Below are 27,905 nucleotides of genomic sequence, written 5' to 3'. Positions count from 1 at the left end.
ACATTCAATTTTTGAGAAGGCTAGATACAAATGAAGCTCTTGACTAAAAGGTTTTCAAAGAAGCGATTGATGGTTATTTCTTAAGTCTGTAATCATCAGTAATGAGCTTTTACTAGTTAATTATGGCCTTACAGAAGTAGATTAGATGCTTTCTACTGAAGATGATTATCAATGTCTCAGTCACATTTTCTTTGTCTTTGGGTATTTTTCATATGTAGTTACGAGCTGTTTATTGGAACCTTTTTTCTTTTCCGAATACCAATCATGATCACAAAGAACTGCTGAAAATCTAAAGAGGTTGGCAGCAAGGTTCTGTTAAAATCAGTAGAAAGAAAATTTTCTAAATTTTAGTTGTCTGTGGATCGAGTTTATGGATCAGCAGGGCCAGTTCTGGGTTTTCTTCTCATAACTCTCGTAAGTGAAGGGAAGTTACCCACTTAGATCTGTTCTTTAGGAAAAAGATGACTCTAAAAGCAATCTCTGATAGGCTGGAGAGCAGCCTACCTTGCCAAATTTGGTTGTGTTGTTAGAGCGCTTAGAAATACGTTGGATGTTAACATCTTGTAAAATAATTAGAGAAAAATAAATCTCCTATGTTCGTTTTTATCATTGATTGTTATTCGCCGTCCTGTTTTAGAGTGATACAATGCTGTGTGATGTGTGGGGAAAAAAAACATAATATGGAAAAATGCACAGTATTCAGTTTGTTCCTAATAGCAGCATTAGTTTTTAGCAGTACAAACACTTGTTTGGTAATGTGGGCCTGCAACCGCAGCTGTGTTTGTATTCGAGATGAATTTAGCTGTAGACTCCAGAAGAGTGAAAAATTGCTTCATGTGTGTTCTTTTGCACTGGGTTGGTTCCTGACACAAAGACATCGTAAAATATATCAATCTGAATAGCAACAGGTAGTTATTTCATGCTGCCAGATGTATTGTTCAGATTATTAGCACTGTACTTCATTTTGATAAGCTGCAGATTGATGTGCTGTTTCATTAAACAACTTTCATTTAGGTCACTGGTACTGATCAGCAAGTATCTGAATCAAGCTTGGGTGAGAGGAATGCGACCCTGGGCTTCAGCACACAAGGTAATCATAGCATTATTGAAAGAGAGAGAGCACTGAATTTCTGAGTGGACTTTTCCTTCTCTTCTGCCATTCCCAGTGGAGAAAGAAGGGTTTGCTTCCAGCTTATTCATGGAAGAACCTTTTCCTGGCCATAAACAGATACGGGTGGAAACACAGAGGAAATCAAAGAGGAGTCATTTTTAACAAAGTGTGCTTTATAGCTACCCTGGAAATGTACTCACTTTGATTAAAGCCTCTGAAGCAGATGCAACAACTGTCATTTCTTTTTGAAGAATCATGCACATAACCAGCAGTTTGCTTCTCGTTGTCAGCAGCAAGGGCTGCCAATCGGATTGTCCACGTAGCTTCCTCCTGCATGGCTTCTAGAGGCCAGGACAAGAAACTGCCTGACGAATAGGTGTGAATGACGTAGATGAGTAGCGGCACAGAGCAGGTTTAAGAGTTTCTAAAAGAGGTCTCCTTAATGTGTTGGTTGATGTGGAGGGCATTTCAAACTCTGTCTCAGCTAAATAGAATATGTTGAAAAAGAATAATGTCGTTATGTTAAAAAAAAAAAAAAAAATTGGGGGACCAATCACAAATAGAAGTGATCCAGTCAACTACTGTAGCTTGAGTAGTGCACATGACACGTTTTTAATATAACATTAAAATTATAATGTAGATGTCACAAATTTGGGAATAATGCAGAGCCAAATACGTACTTGGACAAGAGGACCTTTTCATCTGTAACATCTGTATGATGAAATTGGGGGGAGGATGGCGTTTGAAGCCTTTATTTTTTTCTGACTCTCCTCTTTTGCAGTTTCTGTTGAGAGCACCTCATTGATAACCTCTGAAACTGCTGAAATCCCAGACCACAGCTGCTCCTCTGACGATCTTTGTTCGCTGGAAGTTCAAGGATCTCTCCGTTCTTCAGATTTTTCTCCCTCCTGTACAAACTGCAAAGGGGCTACAGGCCAGAGCTGCAACAGTCTGGACTGCAGCACCCGCTGCAGGTTCCATAGAACTCGCTCAGAAGGTTTTCCTGATGAGGATGTCAGTTTGCACAGCAGAATCTCTATGGACAAGTCTCAAGGACAGGAAAATGAAAACTCTGCCCACGGCAGATCCTCAGACTGTTCCTCAGAGAATTTCAACCCCTCAGAAAGAGAACTGCAGAGTACTGCTCAAGAAGGCAGTGTCTCGTCACATTTGAAACAAATGAAAATCTGCTGTGGGGTCTTTAGCCAGCCTTCTGTCCCTTCCCACACCGCTCCCTGTTTTGGGCCTGCAAATACTTCATCATATGCACGCAGTTCTGAGAGTACTGTCCAGCAGCATCATGTTACAGAACACCGCATTTCAAATATTGTCCGATCAACCAGTGATCCTGTATCATGTTCGTCTTATCTAGAAGGTACGTGTGGTACAACGAGGCCATGGAGTGTGCAACAAGTGAGGGGTGTTGGATTTATGCAATTGGTGCTGCTGGAAGTTATTGGAAACAATTTCCTGTGTTGACTTACCTGTGGGGAATTTAACTCCGTGCACAGCTTCTAGATTTGAAGTTTTTTAAGAACGGAAGTGGTAAAAAGCGACAGTGACGTTAATTTTGGATTTTCTGACTTGTGAAAAAAGGTCCTAGCCTTTCTGCACTTGTCAGAAAGCCATCTCCTGAGTAGATTCTTCCACCGCTCTGTTTCTGCTATACTGAGAAACTAAACCAAGTGGTTGAACAGTTGCTGTGGTCTATTTGGGAAATGATTAATTGAGCTGTCGTGCTCTTAATGCAGCAGGCTGTGTTTCCTGAAGGTGACACTGACATGGATGGTTGCATTGCAGATGCAGTCACAATGTGACTATATTGGACTGTATTGTGAAAGGTTTTAGAGTAGGAAAGGAGAAATGAGGCATACAGCAAGGTGATGAAAGAGAAGAAGAGCTTGTGACTGTTGAAAATAAGCATCTGTTAAGAGTCTCCTTTTAGACAAGTAAGGGAGAAGAGAGGAATTATTGGCTGAACACTGTATCTTCATAAAAATCTGCTTGTTAATGGAAAATATGTGTTTGATTTAGTGGGGAGTGGTTTGATCAAACAATAACAGGAATGTGGAAGTGGCATTTGAGAAGTACAGGTTTTATGAAGGGATATAAGCTGTTTGGAGAGGTTAACATGGAGAAGTGATTTGAAAGCAAAGATGAAGGCTTTGTAAGCTGTTAGGCAGGTTGTGCTGATACAGAAGCATTCACTGGGTTTTCTAAGGCATCTAAGGGAAGGACTGACTACCTCAAAAAAAAAAGTACACAAAATGCTGATATAGCTGGTTTTATGTAGAAGTGTTGATTCTGTTATGGTTTTTTCTGCATCATTATTCTTTTCCTATGAACTTCAGAGACCTCATACCTAGTTCAGTAATTGACTGAACTACCTTTAGAAATCTGGCCTCAGCATGCTGTCAAGGAAATGTAAATCTTTAATCTAGAAGTCAGTGCTTATTTTATGAAACTTAATCTGCTAGGATATATAGGTTCTATGAAGCTGTTGTGCAGACAGCAAGTAGGAATTTCAGAATCCTTTCTGCTGGGCCAAACGCAAGAAGAACAGCTCTTTCTCTTCTAGATTACACTCTGCAAGTTTTCCATATTGTGCTCCATATGCTCTTTGAGCAGTGTTTGACAGAGACATTAATGTAGGCAGCCATATCTATGTGCTCTAGCTGACTTCTGGGACACCTGCCATAACAGATGCTCTGCCTTTATTTTTACATGTCCTAAATACATCCATCATCTCTTCTGGAGGAGTGGCATTATTTAATTAACCCTTATGGGAATTACTTTGATTCCAAGTTTCTAGTCCTGTATGAGCTGAGAATAAGAGTTTAACATTACAGAGATTTAACTGGGTTTAGCAAAGATTTTAATAACAATGCAGAGATGATTCTAGAAATATTGATACGCATGTGGCAAAGGGGGATTATGGGAGTAACTTGCATGTCTGTGTTGGCCTAGTTGCTGCTCTGTGTGTGGAAGATGCCTTAATATGAAATGTTTGAGAGGCATTTGAGTTTAGATTTGATTTGCATCTTTATTTCATTAATATTTTTGGCATAGTAGGATTTACCAAAATTTTTGTCTGAAACTTTTCACTACTTTGCTCACCTTCCTCACTTTACCTTTTGTTGTCCATCATTTGGAAATCACTCAGATAGAAGAGGCACAATTTACCACATACCAGCTGCTTGTGGCAGCTTCCAGATTTTTCACGACTGACTGCTGCTCTATGGATTCTAATTTCAAAATTTTGAAATGCTTAGTAATACTTCTGATACTTCTGTGCTTGATTTTAAATACGTAGATACGTATAATAAATGCTTATAATTCTGTGGGCCATACATTATGTAATATTGCAGTTTTGGCAAGATAAAGCCTGTGCAGCAGTGAATGTATGGCACCAGTAACACTGACAGACATGGAAGATTTGGAGCACACTTAAGGTAGTTTGCAGGCTTAGATGTGTGATGGTATGAGTCAGGAGAGGCTAAAAGAAAGCGTACACCTACTGTGCATGCTGAGTTGGTGCTCTGTTTCACAACCATCTGTATGACTCCAGTGCAGTGGGAAGGAAAACGAAAGATGTAATAGTGTCTTAATTGCTCACCACTTCTCTGTGTTCGTAGCATGTTTGCCTTTGTTGAATTGCTCTCTCTGCCAGGGAGGATTATGCCAGCTTTTCATGACAGGCTTTTCCAGAAGAAATGGAAGGAAACCTCTTCTATTATGCTAAGAAGTCTAAAATAGTTCTCAGTTCTGAAAACAGATGTAAATGGGAGAGTTTACTTCATCTTGATTGTCACAAGCTTGAGATCGCAAAGACTGTGCTGATGTGTATTGTGATCCTGTGGTCATTGATCTGTGCTAGCAACAGAGAAACACTCTCATTAGAGGGCAACTGTGTTTAGAGCTGTGTTCAGATGCTCTGTAACCATTTGTTATTAATTGGATCAGCAGTAACCATAGTGGTCAGCCTACCCATCAGTTTAATCTGTGGTGGATAGCATTTGTTGTTCTTCAAAGAATGAAAATATATTCATTTAAAAAAAAAATCTGAACAAAAGACTATTTTTATAGGGAAAAAAAAAGGTTCATCTTTCCTGTTTCTCCATTATTTGTTTATTTTATTTTAAAGATAAACTATGTTCACCAAGAAAATACAGTGTGGTCTGAATTCTGCCCCTAGAAATCACTGAGCCTTCTGTAACTTCAGTACCTAGGCCCGAAATACGTTGGATGTGAGCTGCATAAGAGAGAAAACCATCAAGCGTGGAACTGTATTTTTCTGTCTGTGTTTAATAACTGAAAGGACATTTCAGTACATAGTAGCTTCTCTTCATGAACGGACTGTTTGCAAGTAGTATTTCATCTGAGTAGATTCATTCAGGAAAGGTAACGAGGAAAGATCCAAATGTATTTTTTCCTTGCTTTCAACAGATAACAGGGCTTGATTGTGCTCTTTTTGGCTCTTTGTTTACAGGTGATCGTTGTGCCTGGAGTCCTATATGTAGACAGCATCAAGATGCAGGATCTTCAGCCACATTAGAAACAGGTGAGATCAGTTTTCTAAAGCAGGTGGATTTCTTTTTAAAAAAGTAATTAGATAAGCTTGTGATATAGACAATAAGATCAAGGAAATGTGAGGTAAAAGTCACTTTAACAACTGCTCAGTACATGCACAATGTACAGCTCCGATGGAATCGTATTTACACGCGTTCATAGAGCCCACCTACTGACAGAGTGCTGTTTTTGTACTGAATGTAGTGATTGGGTTTGTGTCACAGCAGACTGTGAAAAGGGAAAATTGATTGTTCCCACACCCAAGCATGAGGTGTGCATGCAAAATTTTCTCATTCTGTTACAGAGTTAGTTGCAGTTTTTTGGAAGCAGACTTTGATCACAAATCACGAGTGCTGTGACTGAAGCATTTTAGCTTAGTGTTTTTGCTATCTCTATTTCTTGCTGATCTCTCATGTTCACTATTCTTATTTGTGAGGTCTAACTAGAAGGGGAACTAGGTTCTTAAAGTCAGGCAAGCTAAAACACTGCAAATTACATGTATAACACTGCTTAGTTGGTGCTTCCCCTTACCATTAATCTCAACTGAAATCCATGAAAGTAGACGTAACAAAAATGTTGGAAATCTATGATGTACTTTAATTACACCCTCACTCACCTAAATGCAGTCTTTCTTGCTCATGAGAGTAAATTGTAACCCAACTTCTGGTTAAAATTACCCATTTTTGGAGTGTTTTCTTGATTACGTGTTGTTATCTCCAGGAAAAAAAACGCACCAAAAAAACAAAGTAAAACCTTTTGTAGCAATTCTTGACTTGCTTTTTTTTCTTCTTCTTTAAAAAATCATCAAACTATTACTTTAAAGATATTCTTCCCCCCCTTTTTTAGTTCCTGTTTCTGGTTCTCATATGGCTGCCTCTGCTTGTCAGCATTCTTTGAGCAGTTTCCTACCAACTGGAAAACAGAGGGATACAAGGAACATTGATCTACACTTAAAGCCAAAGGCTTTGCAAACAGTCTCAAAAGGACGACCACACTCTTTAGTGGACCTTAAGGCCTATAAAGATACAAAAATTTTAGTGGCAAAATTTTTGGAACATTCAAACTGTAATCTCCCTCCAGAAGTACGTCATGTAGTGAACAGTATACGATCAGTAATAAAATCTGATGAGAGACACATGGAAGAAGCCATCTTCAGTGCCAATATTATAGACCAGGTAGGCCACAAATGTTCTAAAGATTTGTTCGACTCTGATAGACACATATTGTATGGAAATGTTTTTACACTTCTAAATATTTCAAAGAATTATTACAGAAGTTCTTTTATAATAACATGGCTTCAGTAAGAAATAACTAACGTTTATCAAGGGGTAATGTGTTACACGCTGAGGAATTCATAAATGTATTGAAAATTCCTCATCCAGACCCAGTGCTGGTAATACCCTCGCCATCTCCAGGGCGATTTTACACGTTGGTAATCATAACTTGCTATCGCCAAAGGCTTTTTACACCTGGGACATACTATTCCATGCATGCATTTGTGTTCATATACAGAGGTACGGATTCCAGAACTAACAACTGACTTGGGTCTGTTTTTTTCAGGCAGCTGTGTCTGTACAGCATAAGCTACTAGCTGAAAAGAAAGAGTGGATAAACAAGTAGAACCACAATCTATCGAAGCAGAACACTGCAGTTATCCTTAAACCTGGCTAGAAGAATGACAATGATCCTTGCTATTTATAAGAAAAATAATTGATAATTTTGGGCTTTTCCAAATGAAAGAATAGTACATCTTCTTACCACAAGATAGAGCAAAGCAGATGCAGGGCTTGGAAGGAATTATGAAACAAAGGAATTAGTAGAGGCAGCAACTTTTGTAATCTAATACATGTTTAATAATAAGTCATTTTTGGGGAAGGAAGGTGATAAATCACCTCTTGATAGTACTGTTAGATATAGAAATGAAGTTCCTTTTATATGGCCAGGTTTGAAAAGCAAACTGTTCCTGACACTGACTGACTGTGTTCAGGTTGACAGAAGACTTTCCACAGATGTGAATTGATGATTAAGGGTGGACACCTGGGTCTGCTGGTTTTACCTTCTGAGATACTTAATATGTGTGGCATTAGTTTGCTGATCCCTAAATGGGGTAAATTTGCTAAGTATTTAAACAGGATATAATAACAATTAAACTGCATGTGAAGTAGCTTGAAGTTTAGCAGGAAGCACGCACCATTTGCAGTCTTGCTGCAAGATTGCCTTTTGCTAACTATGAAGTAGAACAAAGATGGAGCATTGTATCATTTAACTCAAGTCACATTAGCAGAAAAGCAGTACTACCATGACATACTTAGAGTGACAGTATGGAATCAACTTTTAACATTTTTATTCTTCACAATACTTGCAGGCCATTAAATCCTCAGGGTTAGAAAGCTGAAAACAAAAACAATATATTTAAAAAAAAAACAAACATAATTTCTCACAAAACTGGAGAGTGTGAAGGAACACGAGTGTTTATGTACCTCATAAAACTAGAAACTCATAGCACAGTTTTTACCCTGTGCACATCTCTTTGCTCCAAGGGGTCACATGTGTGGGGGTTTTTTCACAGTAAAGAAATCATTTCAGGAAAGGTATTTTTTCAGCCAGAAAACAGCATTCTTTAATAATAAAGTCCAGGCCATCCCAGCAGTCTACATAAGTGACAGGATTTTGGTGAAATGGCTGTATAATTCAGATTTGTGAAGCAGGCTGATCATTCTTTAACTCCAAAATGTTTATCAGGCTTGCAAGGTTTTAGTTCTCTCCCACCTTCACCAAAGCATCTCTTTCTCCTAAGACAAACAGATGAGTTTAATTTACTCCAGACTTGCATTTTTTTTTCTTATAAAGCAGAACTGTCTTCTTTTCCACCAGTTTCCTTTCCACTCCTATACAGAGCAACAAGTATTTGTTTGCTCCTTTGTTGATTTAATGCTGTGGTACAGGCGCAACACCTGATACCTTTAAAGTCTGACTTTGCTTTCCAATAGCCAGCTATGACCAGGTGTAAAAACAGAGGTGGGATAGACTCTGGGTGGGTGCATAACATGCATCTCCTTTGGTGGAGCTCCAGCACTCGGTAACTTATGTTATGTTCAGAGGCCAGACCTTTTAAATGGAAAAAAATGTTTACCCTGTTGTCTCCACTTTTTCCCTCTCCATTCCTGCCCTTTTGAACAGGTAATTACAAGTTCCCAGCTGGGTGTGAATACCTCTAGAAAGCGACTTCAGGAAGACCTTCATCTTCAGAGTTGTGGTGCTCTGAGCTCTCCAGTGGCCTTCTTACGCAGGTCCCGTATCACTCGCAGTTTAGAGCGGGACAGGCCTCGCAGTTTAATTGGAGTTTGCCAGGAGACCAGCCTGTGAAAATACTGACAGGTATGTGATTCCAGCAGAGAGAATTAAGGAAGAAACCAGGACTGGGAGAAATGCGAGTAGTGGATGGCTTAAAAAGGAAGAAGTGTCTTCCTTTGGAATTCTACTTTTTTTCCAACAGCAGGAAGAGAACACCTGTTTTTCTGAATGTAAATTTCAGCCTTGAATTTTGAAAAAAAAAAAAAAAAATAACTGATTTATTAGTAAACTCATAACAAATGTTTTCCCGACCAGAAATGCATATATTTCACTGTACTTATAGAAATGCTGCTGATGCTGTCTAGCATTTCTTCAAAACCATTGCAAAACCACCACAGACTGGCTGTACAACTTAGAAGTTGTATTTATTTAATGTACCTCAAGGTGTTTTAACTACTATCAGTGTTTTAATAAAAAGTATTTCTGGACTTTGCTTTTTCAACAACTGATTTGGATAGAACTGTAAAGGTGATTGATATGCACAGAGTGCTGCTTCTAATTCATTTTTCCTGTGTCTTTCATGCCAGGCTAACTGATCTGCTGTATTATTCTTTCCCTCTTAACTTCTGCAATGTGTTGCCCCTTTAAATAACACAGAAGGCTGTGGTGTGGTTTATTTTTACTTTGTTCTCAATGGTCATGAGGTTGTTAGTGGAGTAGCACATGCTACTGAAAGCTGACATTTTAAGTACTCTGTGAATTGTGGCCAACAGGTGCATTAGGGAAGAATGAAATTGCTGAAATTCTGCATTTCCAATAAGGTTTTCTAAGCTTGTAAACATCAGGTGATCAGAAACAAGATGAATTTTTATCTAGCAGAGCCATGAACAATTGCAAAAAGAACTGTTATGCCAATTAGTAGTTTGAACGTTTGTATTACTAAAACATTTCCTTGTGGCTCTGCTGCATTTTTATTAGAATTATCTTAGGGAAAAGAAAAAAAAGGTAAGTATTGTTGACGCTAATTTGATTACCAGCATAAACAGAGCTCTACCAGCTCTTCCGGTGCAAGATTAATCCTGGCTCTCTCAGAGGAAAATGGAAAGGCCTCAAACAACAAGATTCTCATAAAGAACCTACCACAAGTTTTGATGTTTCAGGGTTTTAATTTTTTTGCAGCAGTGCTTGTCAGTAGCATTACAGTTTCCGTTTGAGGTTTAGTCATATACTGCTTTCATTTGTGTCATTCTGAGCTGGGCTGACGTCCTTTGAAAAGGTCACAAAGGAATGTAGCTGCAGATGAATAGTTTAATTTTTATGGAATAATCCATTTGAAAGTATACCATGCTTCCATATTGATGTGAACTTACAGTGACATCCAGTGGCAACAAGGTATGCTATCGGAAAGCAGCAGCTCTAAGGATGATACATTAATTACTAATTAGAGAGACAAATTCTCTTCAAAAAACAATCTGTGACCTTTGCAACTGCACTTAGTTGAAGAATTAAATGGTAGTTGAATTCTTTACAATGTAAAGTTGTGGAACAAACAAAATAAGCGTGCTTTCTTTGTTACTTCAGATTTATTAGTGATAATAGGTTAATTCTTTCCTAAGGTCAGTTGCATGCAACACACTACTCCTTGAAGTACAGTCATCTAAGGATCTTTAGTTACTGCATGATAAGGCTTATTAAGTCACAGTGTATTTTCCTCAAGGTTTTGCCCCCTCTGCACCCTCAACCCCCTTCCCCTCCAAAAAAAAAAACCTAGACAAAAAGTTACACCAATTAACATTTATCGCATAAAGAATACAACTTTACTACTATTTTTTTTAAATCTACACACATTCCAGTACTGCTGATGGTGCTAGGTTATTTGTTGAAACAATTTACATTCAGAACACATTGCCCCCAGAAATAAGAATGCTTTATAAAAAAACCAACAGAAAACAGGTAAGCATGGCTTTCCCATTTTGAGCTCGTATTAACAAAGAATATGCAAAAATTAGAAGAAAAAAACAGCCCAACACATACATTACACAAACTGTGCAATAAGTCATCCATGAAATCACTCAGTTAAATCATAAAAATCACAAGCATTAAAAATAAATATGTATCTAAATAAATATTTTGATTTTTATCTTGTGGCAATTATTCTTTATTTAGCATATGAAACACTTGTTACATGTTTATGTTCACACCTTGCCAAACAGGTTACACTTGTCATAACAATACCAAGTACTACAGTGGTTTTCTTTACATTAGAATCTAAGAGGTTTAACTGCACACATTCCTTTCCACTGAAATACCATCTATTCAGCACCAGTTTTAAAATTACACAATGCTCTTGGACCACTTTATGGACTGGGATTCTTTTTTACAGCTTCCTAGCCATAGTTTTCTCAATTGCTTATCTTTGCCATTTGTTGTAGTCTCAGTCATCAGGTTTTCACATTCATCGTGTTATCAAACAGGACAGACATACATACATCACTCCACATAAAGGTTACAAATAAATATGAGAAAAGAGTTTAGAAGATGTTGCAAAATACTTCAATGCTTTACAAAGATTTTGTGTCAGTGATTATTGTCCTTGACCATCCTTCTCATCACTTTTTGGCAAAGAAATAAAAAGGAGAGGAAAAACAGACACCTGTCTGTTCCTTGTTTCGGAGTCCTCATGGCAGCTTCAAAGCCTTTCATTTGTACAAAATACAAAATTCTCTTCAGCTATGAGGGCTTTGGTGGAATCGTTAATTCATTCGGCTTTGATGGAACCATTTAATCATTTTCCTGCAAGAGTCGCATGCTAGATGTATAGGGGTGTTTCTTGCCCAGTTAGAAGCCTGAACATGGCAGCTGGCATAGTCTTCATATGAATCTGTTGGTTGATTTACACAAAAATTAACAGAATTGCTTTCTACTAGTTTTAAGTAATTCATAAGGCCCAGTTTGTCTCTCCCATTTGTTCCTACGGATGTGAATGTTACCAAAATTTCATCCATTCTCGGGATGTGAGAAGCTGTTTTGCTGCATTTTAGTTTTTCGATGACAGCTGACAGGAAGTGCCCTCATATAGCTAAGAAGGTGTTTAAATACTTTTTGTTGTTATACTCTACTCCAATTACAGACATTAAAGAAAAAAGGCAGCACAAACTTTTCTGAAAATTGAATCTGCTGCTCTAATGTTAACTGAACTTGCATTTTCTTCAACTTTGCTCCCAAATTTGAGGGTCATTTTATTTATATTTGCTCCTGATCAATGAATGTTTGAACACAAAATTTGATCTTTATCACCTGATACTTAAATGCCAATCCAGGGATTAGGGAACCAGGTTCTTGCATAGCTAGCATATTTGTTTTTACAAAGAGAACTGTGGTAAGCATCAGAGGGTGTCAGGTAATCAGTTGTACAGAAACTTGCTAGCACCAGTAAAGCAGCTATCAGACTGTATGAGGCTAAGAACTGTGTGCTTTACTAACTGTTCGTTCTCTTGGTCTCTTCATGCTGAAAAAAGAAAAAAAAACTTTCATAATGCTCTCGTGTTTAAAGAGCTTTTGTGCAGCAGAGGTACCACAAAGACATGGAAGTTCTCTTGAAATCTACATGGCTTTGTTTCTGCCAGCATGCATGGACCGCATGTACTCTGAATTCTTTTCAAGTACCATTTTCCACAGGAAAAAAGTTACCTCTGATTTTTTTGCAGAGGAAGTAGTGGAAGATCTGGCCAGGGTTGTGTATGATCCTATTCTAAATTGAGTAGATTTTGGTAAACTAGAGGATCTTGTTCATCCTTTGATGATTTCTCTAAAAGTACTGCAGAGAGATGTCTTATTCCCAAGGTAAGTTGGAAATGTTCCATCAGAGTGAATTAAAATACATATGAATTTTAATCTCAGCTCTTTGAACACTGATTTATTTTTACAGCAGGTGCTGTAGTCAGAAGTTAAGAGACATAGCTAACATGCTTAATTGATTCCTTCCTTTAACTGACTGGTTTAATTTGAACAGCAGGCTGAGGTTCAGAATCATGCCACGCACTCTTGAAATGAGTGTAAAAACTGAACGTACATATAAGTGTTCAAAGATGTTTTGTTAATTGTTATCAGTGCTCAACTCCAATCTACTGAGTTGATGGTTTTAATACTATGTTAAGACATTTTTCAACTGATTTTTTTGACGGTTTTAAGTCTTTGGTAAAAATTGAAGATTATTTAATTAATACTTTTCTTACCTCTCCCACTGAGTTTGACAGTGCCTGTACTATCTTCTCATGAGCAGTTGCAACAACACTCTGTCCATTGATCTCAATAATACGATGACCCACTCTAACCCCTCCCCTCTCAGCTATTCCACCTCGCATCAAGCTGCAAATCTGCCAAGAAAAAGCAAAAGTTATTAAAGATTAGAAATGTCAAAATGTAGCAGTTAATAGGATTTAGTACACCATACCGAGAGGTGACACCATAGGGACTTCAGAAGATACTAGCAGAAAGCAGTGAGCAGTACTACAAGGTATCAGTGGTCTACCATTTTTCAAACTTTATGGAAATTACCATTTTTACTTTCATTCTTCTGGACTGGAATGTGTAAACATGTACAAGGATGCACCTAGCCACAGGGCAGGAGCAGCAGAAGTGGAGTTATGGGGAAAAGAGAAGTTTTACGTTCTGTTGGGATAAGAAAGTGATTCTTTTGAAAACTATTTCTCACTGTACCCCCTGGACTCTTTCTGAAATTACCACATTGTTCTTTCTGAACAATCAGGTGTAAAAAACAACTAGAATACAAATTAATCTACAACAGCAAACTTTTCGTATACATGGAATAAACTGACATAAAGCTTAATCCACAATCCTTAATTCTGGGGAAACACTGATGTAGGCTGAATGAAAGGACGACGACGTGTAGGTGTTCTGTACTGAAAGGTGGAGCAGGGTCTTAAATGAGCACATTCTTATTACAGGCTGTTATCAGCAAACTAATTGAATAGTGAACGATGACAGCTTGTTTTCTGTACCTCTGCAGGCTGGAAAAGGGCACTGCCCTCCTGAGCCACCGCTTTTCTCCATGTTTTATAGTGCTGCTGAATAGAGAGAGTTTAGGACAAAGAAGGCAGATCAGGCCACTGTTTCAACTGGCGTTCACAGGTACCAGTAAAGACATACCCACAGTTTTTTTTGTTTTTTTTTGTTTTTTTTTTTTTTAATTTTATGCCTAATATTATAGGAAATAATTCTGTAAGAATTCTGTTTATTAGGCATAATCTTAACAGTCACTGATATTTGAATTGATTCTGAGGTAACAAAATGCTTTGTGTATAGGCAGAAGGAATACAGCTCAATGCAGCACGGTGATCTTCATTAAAAAACTGTCTTCTCTGCAATATCTGTGCTTTGATGGGGCCTTCCTGTCAGTCTAGACAGATGTGCATTGGATGGAAATCTCTGCTAAATTGTTTCAAAAGACCTAAGCTGATACAGCACGTAAGGGAGGTGAAATTGAGCAGAGCTCACCATGCTGTGCTGTAGCTATTGCTTACTGAGAAGAATCTGTTCTTGGAGGAAAAGAAATGAGTCTTACAGGAATAGCACCCAGTGATGGCTGCTTCTGCAGCTACTGTCAATGGTTATAATCATATGCCAAGAATTATTTGTTGAGATCTTATAGTTTGCTCTGGGCTAAATGTAAGTTATGATAAGATGTGGCTTGTGTCTCAGCAAGTTTATAATTTAATTCTGAAACAAATATAGTATGTGGGAAGATGGACAAGCTAGCATAAAATGAGGGTAAAACACTGTGGTTGAGCAGTATCTTTTCTGTTTGACTACTGGTTTTCCTCGAAGTCCTCTTTGCAAATATCAGTGCTCAATGAAATCCTTACTCAAATTCAGGGTGTCTAATATGAGGAAGGAAAATATATAGATCTTCATTTATTATCAAACAAACAAATAAAACCCACCTTCTTTAACATTATGAAAAAGTTTATCCTACAGTGATACTTATCTTGCAGCAGCCACTTTATAATGAGTGGCTGAGCTTCGGCCACAGTGACTCTTAAATTGCTGGACTCTAATGATTAGAGGCACCATCAAGACCTTTCACAGAATGGGCATCTTGAATTTCAGTGTGTTGCTGTACAGGTTGCCTGCCTTCTAATCGTAGCCCTAACAAGATAAGCTGCATTACACAGATCTTCACCTGACTCTTATACAAAGCTTCTCATTTAACTCACTGTTGAAATTTGTTCAGTGCTTTTGGGGATTGTATGAAGCCGTGTGACAGGACAAGAGCAGAATGTGCCAAAGGAAACCCTATACATACATTTTATCAAATAAAATAACACAGGCCATACAACCAACTGAAATAAAAGCTTTCAGAGCAAATGGAAATGTTGCATTTAACCCCACTGGCATAAAGGCAAAGATAATGGCTTGTGTATCTATCTAGAGCGTTTTTTTTCTTCTGGGGCACTCAAAACGCTTTTAGTACCAGTGAATTTCTAACAGCCTCAGACATAGGAAGTGGTCTCTTATTCTCATTCAAGAACATTATCCCTCTCCAGGGAGAGGATTCAGCTTCCTTTTTGTAAGCATTAGATATTTTAATGAGGTAGAAAAAGGAACAGATGCAGATCTCAAGTGGCTCTGACTAACTTCACAGATCATGCTGTGCTAGAGACAGAGTGCAGATGTAAGGAAATGCATTGCACTTCTAGCACAGATTTATGTGGCTCCTGTATTTGTGAGTGACTGATGAAAACAGCTTGAGGCTTCAGTCTCCAGCCCACATACGTGAGATGTATTTGGCTGGCAAGTTTAAGGTGAGCTGTACCTTAAGTAAATGAGATTCAGCCAGGACTGTTTACCTTGCTCTCACAGTTGTGAAATATGGCAACTATTATTAAAAAAAGCATAACTGATCCGGATCTTGTAAGCAAGAGCCTGTGCTCTATTTACTCTGTAAACAGAGAGAAAAAATAAAGTGAGCCATACTAGTTGAATCTACTCAGCTGTTACGTATTCTGTAGTGTCTTAGGCAAGTTGCAGTGAATCCCATGTGAAACTTCAATCCCATCAGTTTTATTGGAACTGCCCGTTGTGTATCAAAATATTGACTGTAGTACAGTTCAAGACAAATTGTCTTCTCTGAGCAAATACCTAAATACAACCTATTAAACCAGGTTTCTCATCATCTCATACCTATAGTTCTCTATTTAAGCCCTATGTGTTTTTTTCCTTTAAAAGTTTACACAAGCATAAACAAAGGCAAGAAAGCAAGAACTATTTATCAGTTTGGTTAACTTTCACCTAGTCTTACTGTAGTTTTAGATAGAATTCTGCTGGATGAGGGATGGGTAGATAGACTTCTCAGAGGAAGTGAATGAGCATCCCAGAGTTTGCTGAGAAGTGGTAGATTATTAGCAGTGTGGCTCTATCATAATGAAGGAAACAAGAAAATGATGTGGTGTGAAAAGTCAATTTGTGTTTGAATATGAATTTTACAAGAAATGTGGCATAATAATTTTCAAAAGATGGCTGATAGGTTGCTTTAATTCACCTTCCCATCACACAACATTTCTGCCACTTGTTTCATATCTATGCACAATATTTTAGGGTTTTTTTCCTGATGTTTTAAAGTTCAAATTTCAGTTTTCTTTTATAAGTGTTCAATGAAGCTACTGCAGAAGCTTTCAAGAGCCATGCAGAATATCTGCAATTACTAATGCAAGAACAATTCTGCAAATGTAATATTAGATTTGTGCAGTTGTGCTGTTCACTAACTAAAACTTCCAAAAGCTAGTTCCTCTACTGCTCCCTGAGGCACCATTTCAGGATTTACATGAATTAAGCTATATGGAAGACACAAACTAAAGCAGTCACCTGCAGCAATCCAGTCTCTGCATCTTCCTGATATCCTAAAAAAACAAATCCCAGATCAAATACTACTTCTGTATGCTCAGGTTGTTTGTGGTCTATTCACAAAGACAATAGCTGTACATTCTGCATAGATGAGATAGGCAGCTTGAAAAGGAATTACCACAAAACTGCTATCAGAAGAGGAACAGAAGTAAGCACCAGATGCATGCATAATGAGGTAATTGCACAGCAGTAGGAGAGATTTAATTATACCTGATCTGGCAAGCTACTTGTTTTTTCACTGTGCTAATGCTAAGCCAAACAAAAGATCAGGATGTTGTTTCCCATCATGTTTATAACAATTGTTAGCATTTAGAAGAATGTTTTTTAGAAGTTAAGTGTTAAACTACCAGGAAAATATACTTTGCAAAGTCATATTTTCAAATGTTAGTTGAAGTAAGGGAGATGTTTATCTGAGCAAGAAATTACAGCACCAGAATCCAGTCTACTTAGCAGCCTAACAAAGTTGCTATTTTATATATTTAATATATTTATATTAAGCTCTTCTTTTTGTTCATTGGCTTTTATATCCAAACACAGACGCTTCATAAATGGAATGTATTTTACAAGCCCTTCTTTGTTTTCTATGAAGGGTTCCTGCTGAATTTGGTAAACTTCCTGTTGGATGTCATCTAAATGTTACTAATGTAAAAACAGTGATTTGTGACCATCCGTAGTGGTGAATACAACAAACGTCCAGTAGATGGAGAGAACACACCATGAAAGGAAACAACCAATGTGTGCAGGAGTGAGGCTCCAAGTGTATAAGAGATGGTCAGATGGGACAGCTTGATTGTCTCTCGGACTGTTAGCACCCTGCAAGGACATATGTTTCCTTTCCTCTGCCTTGGCCAGATTCTTTTCCTGCAGCCCTGACCCACCCCTGATAGTACTGTGACAGGCCTCCCAAAAGAGGTGATAGATGCACCGCAGTTCTGCTCATTGTTCCTTAAATGTATTTTCTCTTTTTATCATTGCACCAGCTGTACATACTGGACTTCTCAAGGATGGCAATTAGGAAATAAATCTCTGCCTCACACAAGGTGCTGCTCTCAGCATCCTCTGTGGAATCTTGGAAAATCAGATCGCAACACTTGGGAAATGCTAATGCTGAGTGCACTGCCAGTAGTGTCCAGACCCTCTAAACATACATGTATATAGGTGAAACAGGTTTAAAGGTGTGTAAAGGAGGACAGAAATACTATGATTGATTTTCCTGTATTTTCGTTTTTGTAGACTTCTGTCTACTCAGGTATCAGAGTATTAATCCCAAACGGGATACTTTAAACCCCTGCTTCTAAAGGACATCAGCCTGGGGGGAGGTATCACATCAGAGTATTTCCAGCTGGATAAAGCCTTGTAGTAACATTGTTCACACCAGCCTGCTGTGACCACACAACAGTATGTGATCTTAGGTAGGAACACGTAGAACTTCAGTACAATAATTTCTCAGCAATAGTTGTTATAGCTGAGAATCCACTAAGGAGCCACCTGCTTCCCAAAGCATAGTACATCTCATAGACAGTATAAACAGGGACCTGCTACTCTTTTCAAGGGTGACAAACAAATCTGGCAAATTCAATCAATGAGTTCCACAGAACAGGGAACCACAGCCCACAGTCCCTTTTTAATGCACTTTCCTGTGTGGATAGCCTGATTTTATTTTATTTTTATAGACTGAAAGAAGAGGAAAAGGTGATGGTCCTGCATTGCAGGCGGTCCTTAATGCTGTATCAGCCCTCAAAAACAGTGGGTGGCTACCTGAGCTAACAGTGCCCTGGAAGTTTGCTTTGTACCAGAAAATGGCTTGGGAAAGAAGAGCTATGAGAAAAGAACCCTGAGCTGCAGTGGGTGAGTGTTACTTGTCACACCTGTTCTCCTGTTTACTGTTGTTGCAGGGAAACTGCTGCATGCAGAGAAGGGAAAGGGATACCTAGGCCACAACTCCTTTTTCTTTTTTCTTTTTTCAACTTGTAGTGAGAGAGGCTTAGCTTTAACCAGAGGCAGTCACAGTTATATTCCTGTGTCTGCTTTTCAAGATGCAGTCCACTACCGTATAATCCAAATAAGTTCTACACAGTAGAAGAAAAATTAAAGCCTTAGTGAGACTGTGCTGAAAGGAAAAAAGAAAAAAAAAGGATCAGAGCTAAGATTAGGAAGTTAGAATTGCAAAAATCTGTTTCAGTATTACTGCTTTCCTTGCAACTCAGGCACACTGATGCCAGAATCGTGTATATGTTAGCTGATCCAGATATTGCACCAAACAACCTGAATTATAGCAGCACTTCTTTTGGTGTTGTTTATTTCCCATATGTTATCAGAGTTAATTGTAAGGTTTTGATTAATTAATGAATCAGAGTATAAAACCTGAGGTCTTGGAATGTAGGTATATATCAATATGAGTTAACTGCAATTCATTACAAAAAAATACAAAATAAATTTAACAAATGTTTTGGTTCTGTGTAGAATCTCCAAGTAGAGAAGCTGTGAAGGCAGTAGCTGGTAGAGACTATTGACAAACATGGACATATCCAACCTCCAAAAACTAATTAACAAATCATTGAAGTTGATGATAATTTTCAGTGAACAGACTTATGCCCATAAATATGTATGTAATACACATCTAGCTTGAGATGAATGCAACATGAAGGTCTACTGCAGCAGGCCCAGCAAGTGCCTGCAAACTTACACACTAACCAGGAAGAAGTTCTCCAAATCTATAGATTTTGAGATAGGGGCACGTGAAAGGAATTTTTCAATATTTCAGTGTATTTCTTCTTCAGAAAAACGTAGCTACTGACCACAGAAACTTACAATTCCATTCTGTACGCTGAAACCCAGCTGGTATTTCAAGTCTGGCCGTTTTATGAGTACAGTAGTGACGGGAGGGCAGCTGACAATGTTCAGTTTGACTTGTGTCTGATTCTTGAGACCCTGTAAAACATCCCAAAAGATATTTCTCAAAGAGATTTTAATTTGATCTTTCATTAAGTTTCCTAATTGCAAGACTGTAAAATGGTTGTTTTGGGAGACAACAGCTGGAGTTAACAGAAGTCTGTTGTTAACCTAGAGATACACGTCTCTATTTCATTAACAGTACTGTATTTCCTAAGCTGTTTGGCCCAGCAATGCCCATTAAAGCCTTAACTTTAATTACCATTAAATCTTTCAAGTCAAGAATTACTAAAACTGACTACTGCCTGCCCTTTACCAGTATCTGGCTAATTAATCTGCTGCTGATCTTAGTTATATTTGAACAGATATTAGATTTCATCTCAGTACTTAAAGGTAATGCATCCTGAGATTGCATTGTGTCTGAGGAATCTTCACACATTTACTTGGTCTGTCCTACAGTCTACCAGGTTCCCATTCAGCCTCCCGTGAATTCATCTACATTGAGCTCAAGAGCAGCACTGTAGATTTGGATATTCAGATTTTAATTTGGAGTCTGTGGGGAAGCATGAAACTTAAAGATAATTATGCTGGACAGGTTTTTCATACATGGCCTTGTTTGGTACAGTCCAATAACAGGGTTTGGCCAAATTTTCCAGCTCTAACTTTCTGTACATTATCACCCCTGAACTTCTGTTTCCAAGTCTACATTTTGTTAGTGACAGATTCCTTATTTCTCATAGTGATACATAAAATCACATCTGCTAAACATCTACAGGGTTGCTTGTCTGAGTATCATATCTCTGCTAGTTCACAATCTACAGCTTATAGAGGCAAGTTTGGGGTACCTTTATGATCCCTTGGCATGTTGCAAGAGGTAGACCAACTAAACTGGTCCCATTAATAGACATAATCTGGTCCCCAATGCTTAGTTTTCCTGAACGGGCTGCAGGGCCTCCATTCATCATGTTTGCCAGGATAACAGTGGGTAGAATGGATCCCCATCCAGATTCCACAATCACTACTCCAAGAATTTCTCCCTTCTGTTTTTCTAGCTGGAGCTGCAATTAGAAAGAGAATTTAAAATTAAAAAAAAAAAAAAAAAAAAAAAAAAAAGAAGAAGAAAGGAAAAAAAACCCTTTTTCCTTTGATTTGTCCAGATTTGGGCACTGGCATCTCAGTTGTTCCTGACTGACACCTAAAAATTACAAAAATAATTCCATTTTTTGCCACTGTGTAGTAGCATGACTTCAAAAAGGCTGTTAGAACTGTATTTAGCATAGTTGTTTCTTTTCGGGGGCTTTTCAGGCAGCTTCCAGTTGCTTGTTCTGGGTGGTAAGGTATGTCCTTATGATAAACAAAAAACCCAACATTTCATGTTAACTACAGAAGATGGTGAAACTGAATACCAAATGCATGAATGCCAATGTCCTTGGAATCTAGCAATCGTGGGAGGCTGCAGTGTTTTGTGGCTAAGGCAGCTCCTGGAGCACAAGTCTGAGTTCAGCTCCACCTCTACCATCAGAGTGCAGGTCTGCTCTTGATCTCAGGATTTCACCCTCAAACCTGTCCTCATCTTCAGGCAAGGACCCGCTGCTTATTATTACTGTTAACACTACTGAATGCACTTGTGCCTAGCATGTTAGTCTCAGATTCCTGATGCGCTGATTTAAATATGGTGATGTTAGCAGTTCAGTAATCATAGCATCATAAAGAGGAATAAAAGTTGATAATATATTCTTTAACAAACTAATAGGAATTGATTTCTTCCAAATGAAAAACGTTGTATCTACAACCTGTACTATGCAAAGTTTACAACTCTTCTACAGTCAGATCAGCTTTCTGAACTCAAAAGCAACAAGGGCAAGAGAATCTGTACTTCAAAGGAATCACAAAGGCCACTTGTAGCCATCTGCCAAGGCTTTGAACCACTATGCCACTGCTCTGTCACTGTTCAAACTTTCATAAGCCAGTTAGAAACAAAGGTGCTACAAAAAGTTATCTCTTTTAATCACTTTGAAATGTTATATACTTGTATTTTTATGTTTCAATTCTTAGATGATTATTTGTCCAACTGAATGTTCCCTTGTCTGCTACAGGAGACATGCTTTGTCATGTTTATATGTAATACATGAGAACACTTTACTGATATCTAGTGAGTGTAGTCATGTTACACAGCACATCAAATCCTAACATCTCTTACCTGGAGGTACAGGTGGAAAATGCTCTCTTTCCAAGAACACATATGAGACTGTATAATGCTAAGAAAAAAAATGATGGAAGCAGGAAAACTGTGACTGAAGGATTAGGCAATAGGAATTCAAATCAAAGTAAGTTGCTTTAGGACTCAGCATGGGAACTCTGCCTTTGGAACACAGACCGAGTCCCCATCACAATCCAGCAGTGTAAGGTAAGAGCAGAGTTTAGGTGCAATTGCAGTTGACATGTTCTCGTTTGGAATGCTCAGTATTACAATGACCTACATGAGAAATGTAAAGTGTGAAATATTTTGTTAATGCTAGGAGTTACAATTAAGTAATTCAGGGGTAATTAAAGGGAATTCTTGCCTTTTTATGCATTTTAAGTGTTAAACTCCATTTCTTGTCACAGTTTTGCTTGTGTTCTACTAGATGAGATACTAGCATGCCCAGTGTCTCAGCATCCTGGACATGTGGTTCTTTTCTCTCTTAAGAAAGTAATATCTTAGAGTGGGCATGAAAATAGATTGCCATCTCTCTCTGTCAATACATTGGTAAAACATGGAAGCACTTTACGTGGTCTACTGCACAGAGATCATAATCAAATGGTGTAAGCACAGAGGTCATTTATTCAGTGGTAACAGTTTTGATCAGTGGAAGCAGAAAGAACCTGGACATTTTTTTTTTAATTTTGAAAGTGACTTTAGTAGCACAGTTCTGATGGAACAATGCATCTTGAGATGTTAAATCATCCTTTAAATGCCAAAGAAATTCCCAGGAGAACTACATGCATCTGAAAAAGACAGATCAATCTGAAATGAAGATTCCAAAGCTAGTTTACCTCTTTGCAGTTTTCTGAATTGGAAAAGTGTATGAGATCATCGTTGTACATCTCCTGGGTATTGATGATGTCACTGTACTCTTTCTGACTGAGATCCTCAGGGTTAATTCCATTGGCTCTTAAAAACTCCTGGTAAGCCACGCTGAAAGCCTGACCAATAGACTGAGCTATCAGCTGTGCCTATAATACAAAATAAGAAAAGAGCTGAGGGAAAGGTCTGAAACAATAAGAAACGAGACACTGGATTTAAGACAAAGTCAAACAATCCTGTGAAGTTGCTATGTTAGTATGTATATGAAATCACTTTAAGGTCAGTTGTATAGAAAAAGTGCCTTATATCCAAAATCAAATTGCAAACTCCATTAAAAAAAAAAGCCTTGTACCAGTGAGGGACAGTTTTCAGAGTAACACGGTCACAGGCTGTGCTTTTCACCACAGTGTATTTACAAGAGTGACGAGAGCTGTTGCTAAGCTTTCACGTGACTTCATGGACACGTACAAGCAGTGATTTTGGCTGTAGTGTCACCGATGCTTTTCCATCTTAGTTTTACACAACTGAAGACACTGCTTCAGTAAAAACGCGTGCTCTCCCATTACTGCTGTGACATCTCTCATGTTCCCAGCAAACCAGTAATAGCTCCACTTGACCACTAGATATCTACAGTTACCACCTTTTCACTAATAGTGTGAGAGATGCTTTCAAGACCATAGACAGAGCCATGAGTACAGCTTTCTCATGCTAACTACCCCAAACCCCCTGTATCTTTATTAACTTTTTTTAGCGTTTATCTGGGTATGGATTTTACTATAGTATGTAATATAAGCTGACTTCCCATTAAAGTGGGCTGTATGGTGTGTACAGTTAATCAAACATTACAGTTACAGATATTTAGATGTGCCAGAATACGTATGCATTAGAAAGAAATTGACAGAAATTGATGATAAGGATAGTGATTTCTTTGCATATTTACCTTACTGCACACAGATTAAGACACTAATGAACTGTCATAAAATTTACTTTCTGGTTCCACTAGGTGGCAATGGAACACAGGGAAAAAGGCAGAGGTAAGTAAAAGGAACTTGGGTCTTTTTTTTTCTTCCCCTCAGGCTTACAGGGGAATGCCAAGTTGGGGTTTATGTATTTGTAGTTTTCAGGAACTGTAATCTATCATTAGAGAATATGAGTAATGTTACTCCCAGTGATCTGAAGAATATAACTCCCTGAAGATACTCATAATGAAAACTATAAAACTCTTCTGGAAATGCAGCACAACTGCTTAGACAGTAGGCCATACCAAGTACAGTATGATGCACAAGGTTTTCTGGACAACAACATAAGTCTAAGTCTTTTCTACCTATCAGAGAAACAGTGCTTTCTTCTTTGATGCTACATTACGTGGTGAAGTACACAAAAGCACCAATCCGCATGACTGGAAAACAAGGGATATGTGTAGCCTGTAGCCAGTCACTTCCTATTCCTTCACACTTTAAAATATCTCAACTCTTGTAAGAATAATTCATCAATACCACGATGTTTGTAGTTGTCCAGAAGTCATCAAGAATGTTTCTGTCTCATTCCATCATTAGTTTATCACCAGTCCTTATCAACTTACTAACTCCAGTGTAATTGCTTTCTTTTCCTGCCCATTACTTTTTTCCTCACCTTCTCAAAACTAGCATGCCTGGATGTTATATTCTTATTGCTAGCAGTAGACCGTAATTACATTTCAATTTCATCTGTATTTGCAAATTTTTATGAATGTTTTTGAAAGCCTTCAGTATTGTGCACAGCTTAGAGATAATGTAATTCAGCTCTTGAAAAGATGACTGCAGCAGAGCAGTTTCACAGCTCAGATGTAGGTCTGAGAACAGTCTCAGTCTAGAGCTCCAACCTTTTGACAGCACCATTTCTCCTTCACAAGCTTAATTGCTTTAAAATAAAGAAAATGTTTGCTTAGCTCACAAACTGTGCAACCTGATAATTATGACTGAAGTGATATATATATTTTTAAATTCGCATAATAGAAATTATATTTAAAGCTGTTGCTATAAAATGGTGGTCAGAAATGTTTAGTTCTGCCTATAACTCATACCTGTATTTCAGCTTTTCCAATTAAAAACAGATAACAAATTTTCTCTCTTCCTTTTTACGGTTTGGTTTTTTTTCCCATATGTATTGAAGTCCTCAGGTCTGCTGCTTTAGACATGAGTATCTTCTATTTAGCTACAAAACAATGCCTAGACAGATGATGGCAACAAAGCAAGGTTATCTACCTCTGCCATAAGAGATAAGGGCATAGCACACCATGAATTTTCACAGGGCTGAAACGGGTATGTACAGAATTCTTCTGCAACCACTACTTCTGCAGTCCTATTTTGAGAATGGTTCCAAGTACATTCATCCAACTTTCAATTGCACCGGAAATACCAAAAGAACCTAAATTCTCAAGCAGTCACTCCATTTCTTTCTTAAAGTACTTCTTAGTATTTACGGCTGCCGTGGAATTGAATCTCAGAGTTTGACTGAAATTATCCTTTCTGTTGCACAGATGTTCTGAAGCAATAGTTGAAGTTCTTCCTACGTACTATAGCCTTTTGCTGAAGAACTACTGAACTCTTTTGGTTGTGAAGAAACATTTTTCCAAATAGAGAGAAAGAGACTTTCATAGCTCCACTGCATTTATTCAAAAGCTTCTATTTCTTTATCTTTGCTTGGGATGGGAAAAAAAAAGAGAACTGAAAAAATTAACTGAATGTTTGTGTTCTTAAATACCAAAGGATCAAGTTGCATCTTTGAGAAGGAGTGCATGTACCAACCAGAGGTAAGTAAGCATCTTGTACCACAACTGCCAAATTGGTAGATGTTCTTGGCAACTTGGCTTCAGTCTGAAAGAACCAGAATGGTTCCACCCCATTGCCTCCCATCTTGGAGTCTTGCATACCTGGCAATCTTCTGGACTAGGGAATCTAATCTAGGATTATCTATTTCATGTCTCATAAATTCATTTTAGCCATGGAAAGTCAGACAACTCAAGGTAACTAAGGCAGATGGAGAAGCATTGCTGAAAGAACAGAAATGATTCAGTGATCATTTGGTTTGAGATAACTGTGGAGAGAGAAAACATAAGAATACGGACTCTTTTTCCCCAGATCAGCTCTAGCTTCTATCAGAAAAAAGTTACTGACAACAAAAACTCATTCAAAAAATTACATGTAATTTCATTCTCCAAGTGATTCATTTTTTGAATAGAGTTTAATTCAGTTTACTTACATCCTCTGATTCGAAGACATGGCATATCATTTTATACTGCTTCTTTCCTTCCTGGGCACCAGGTGTTGTTTCAATACAGTCTTGAGAAGCTGATCTCGGCATGCGGCGTCGTGCCATTAAAACCACAATGTTACCAATGTCAGCAATGTATGAGATTGTGCGCAGTGCATGATCCATCATTGTTTCCTACATAACACAAAGAGGAACATTTTCATACCTGCTGTTACTTTACAAATGCTGCATCTTCTTTCTTGGATGATCTGCTTGAGAATAACAAAAACTACAGCTCTGCTGGCAATACCAACGCAGTTCATGGGCATGAACTCTGAAGACATGTTCATGGTTCAAGACATCAGCTTTGGTGGAAGTGTTGCCTGTGCAGATGCAACATGGTAGAGCAGTAACAACGATCTATACTAATGTTTTCTAAACAATTTCATGCTGTCGGAAAATTACATTTCACTTTCGTGTTAGTTCTGCTAAATGAAGCAGATGCATTTCACAGTGACAGAACAAGTTTCAGCAGTCATCTCAGTATGAGAAAATGTTAAATTTCCTGATTTTTTTTTTTTGTATTTATGTTTTTCAGTAGCAATAATATGTAAAATATTATCTTTTAATTATGATTGATTTTGTTTATGTCCTACAACAATACTAATGCATAAGATAATGTTTTCTTATATACAGCAAAGGCATATTTTCTATCTTTATAAATACTGTTCATTGCTGGCAAAAGTGCATAGCTAATGGTGGTGGTTCTGCTGAAAAAGAGTGTTTTGTAGCTGAGAATTTGCTCTACCAAATAGTGTTGTTGTGCTCTTCGTATCTGTTGTATTTTCCATAGAAATAAAGAGGAGACATTACTTTTTAGAGTAAACTTTCTATTTATTGCTCAAAGTGAAAACACATGGAAACATAATAGTTTGATTGGTCAAACCAGCTGAAGTTTTGACCTTCAGTGAACAACTGAAAACATGCACCAAATTTTACCTGAATCGGAATGCAGAAGTACTTATTATTCAATTGTTTTGTTTTGCTTTACTTTATGATCTCTATTAGTTTTATGTCATATTGTTTTCTTGTTGTCCAACATATATTTGGTTCTTGGCTAAGACTGAGTTTGTCTCTACTGCTTTTGGCAGCTGCTTGAATATATATGTACAGATATTTCTAATTTGAAGAAACAGGACAAAAAAACCTATAGGTTCATTAGTTTTTTTTGAGTATTGTACTTTTGGCAGGTGGTTGTTGTTTGTGTGGTTTGTTGTTGTTGTATTGTTTGCTTTTTTTTAATTCCTCTGTTGTCCATTCTCATTGTATGAAGGCTGCTTCCCTGTTTTCAAGGAAGTTTTATTATTGTATTCAATGCATTTTATTTTATTGCTAGTGATTCTCAGTGTACATCTGGATATCCTACTGGGCAGCATGAGATCAGTTTTTACATAGTTCAGTCATATTAGATGACTGACGTACCCTCCTTGGTATGTCAGCAGTAGCAGTGTTTCTCTTGATATCTGATCTTCCTTAAAAAAAAACAAAACACCTTACTGAGATATGAGACAACACACAATTTTCATTGTTTTATGTAAGCATCAGCATCACTTATATAAATAGCTGGCTTCTACTTTACCGTTAGGAGAACAAATCTCTAAGGCCTAACAGAAGAAGAGTGTCAAGTTGACAAGTAATTAAGAATTTCAGTGTGATTTAACTTGACAGAGAAAAATGCTGATTGTTTCTCAGAGCCACCTGTCTTATTTAAGAGAATCATTATCCATAAAATAATTTTAATGATTCTTCTCAGTCTTA

General features: G+C 37.8%; 2 protein-coding genes across 10 annotated transcripts in view; one reads left to right on the top strand and one right to left on the bottom strand.

Annotated features, from left to right (window-relative positions):
* Nucleotides 1-27,905, top strand: part of FAM189A1 (family with sequence similarity 189 member A1) — a 168,265-nt gene that overhangs the window by 93,023 nt on the left and 47,337 nt on the right. The window contains exons 8-15 of one of the 6 annotated variants that reach the window (XR_006179848.1): nucleotides 1,015-1,090; nucleotides 1,893-2,486; nucleotides 5,601-5,672; nucleotides 6,527-6,855; nucleotides 8,861-9,058; nucleotides 18,571-18,745; nucleotides 23,860-23,890; nucleotides 25,375-25,647. Coding sequence is in view for 2 of the 6 variants with exons in the window: in XM_042875937.1 (XP_042731871.1) it covers nucleotides 1,015-1,090; nucleotides 1,893-2,486; nucleotides 5,601-5,672; nucleotides 6,527-6,855; nucleotides 8,861-9,046 (1,257 nt within the window). In the remaining 4 variants the exon portion in view is untranslated. Of the gene's footprint in view, nucleotides 1-1,014; nucleotides 1,091-1,892; nucleotides 2,487-5,600; nucleotides 5,673-6,526; nucleotides 6,856-8,860; nucleotides 11,078-14,003; nucleotides 14,145-18,570; nucleotides 18,746-21,175; nucleotides 21,198-23,859; nucleotides 23,891-25,374; nucleotides 26,882-27,905 lie in introns of those variants that run through there. The other 5 variants (XR_006179847.1, XR_006179849.1, XR_006179850.1 and 2 more) reach the window with 5 other exon arrangements.
* Nucleotides 10,754-27,905, bottom strand: part of APBA2 (amyloid beta precursor protein binding family A member 2) — a 90,026-nt gene continuing 72,874 nt past the window's right edge. For all 4 annotated transcript variants that reach the window (XM_042875933.1, XM_042875932.1, XM_042875934.1 and 1 more), the window contains 6 exons: nucleotides 26,097-26,282; nucleotides 22,826-23,005; nucleotides 20,635-20,847; nucleotides 19,709-19,828; nucleotides 13,210-13,350; nucleotides 10,754-11,855 (listed from right to left, as the gene is read on the bottom strand). In XM_042875933.1, coding sequence (XP_042731867.1) covers nucleotides 11,784-11,855; nucleotides 13,210-13,350; nucleotides 19,709-19,828; nucleotides 20,635-20,847; nucleotides 22,826-23,005; nucleotides 26,097-26,282 — 912 coding nt within the window. In that variant the 3' untranslated portion in view covers nucleotides 10,754-11,783. The remainder of the gene's footprint in view (nucleotides 11,856-13,209; nucleotides 13,351-19,708; nucleotides 19,829-20,634; nucleotides 20,848-22,825; nucleotides 23,006-26,096; nucleotides 26,283-27,905) is intronic.

The sequence above is a fragment of the Lagopus leucura genome, unplaced genomic scaffold, assembly GCF_019238085.1.
Source record: "Lagopus leucura isolate 7727_CA_CO unplaced genomic scaffold, USGS_WTPT01 Super-Scaffold_100015, whole genome shotgun sequence".
NCBI classification, from domain to species: domain Eukaryota; kingdom Metazoa; phylum Chordata; class Aves; order Galliformes; family Phasianidae; genus Lagopus; species Lagopus leucura.
This window is presented reverse-complemented; position numbering and strand designations above follow the sequence as displayed.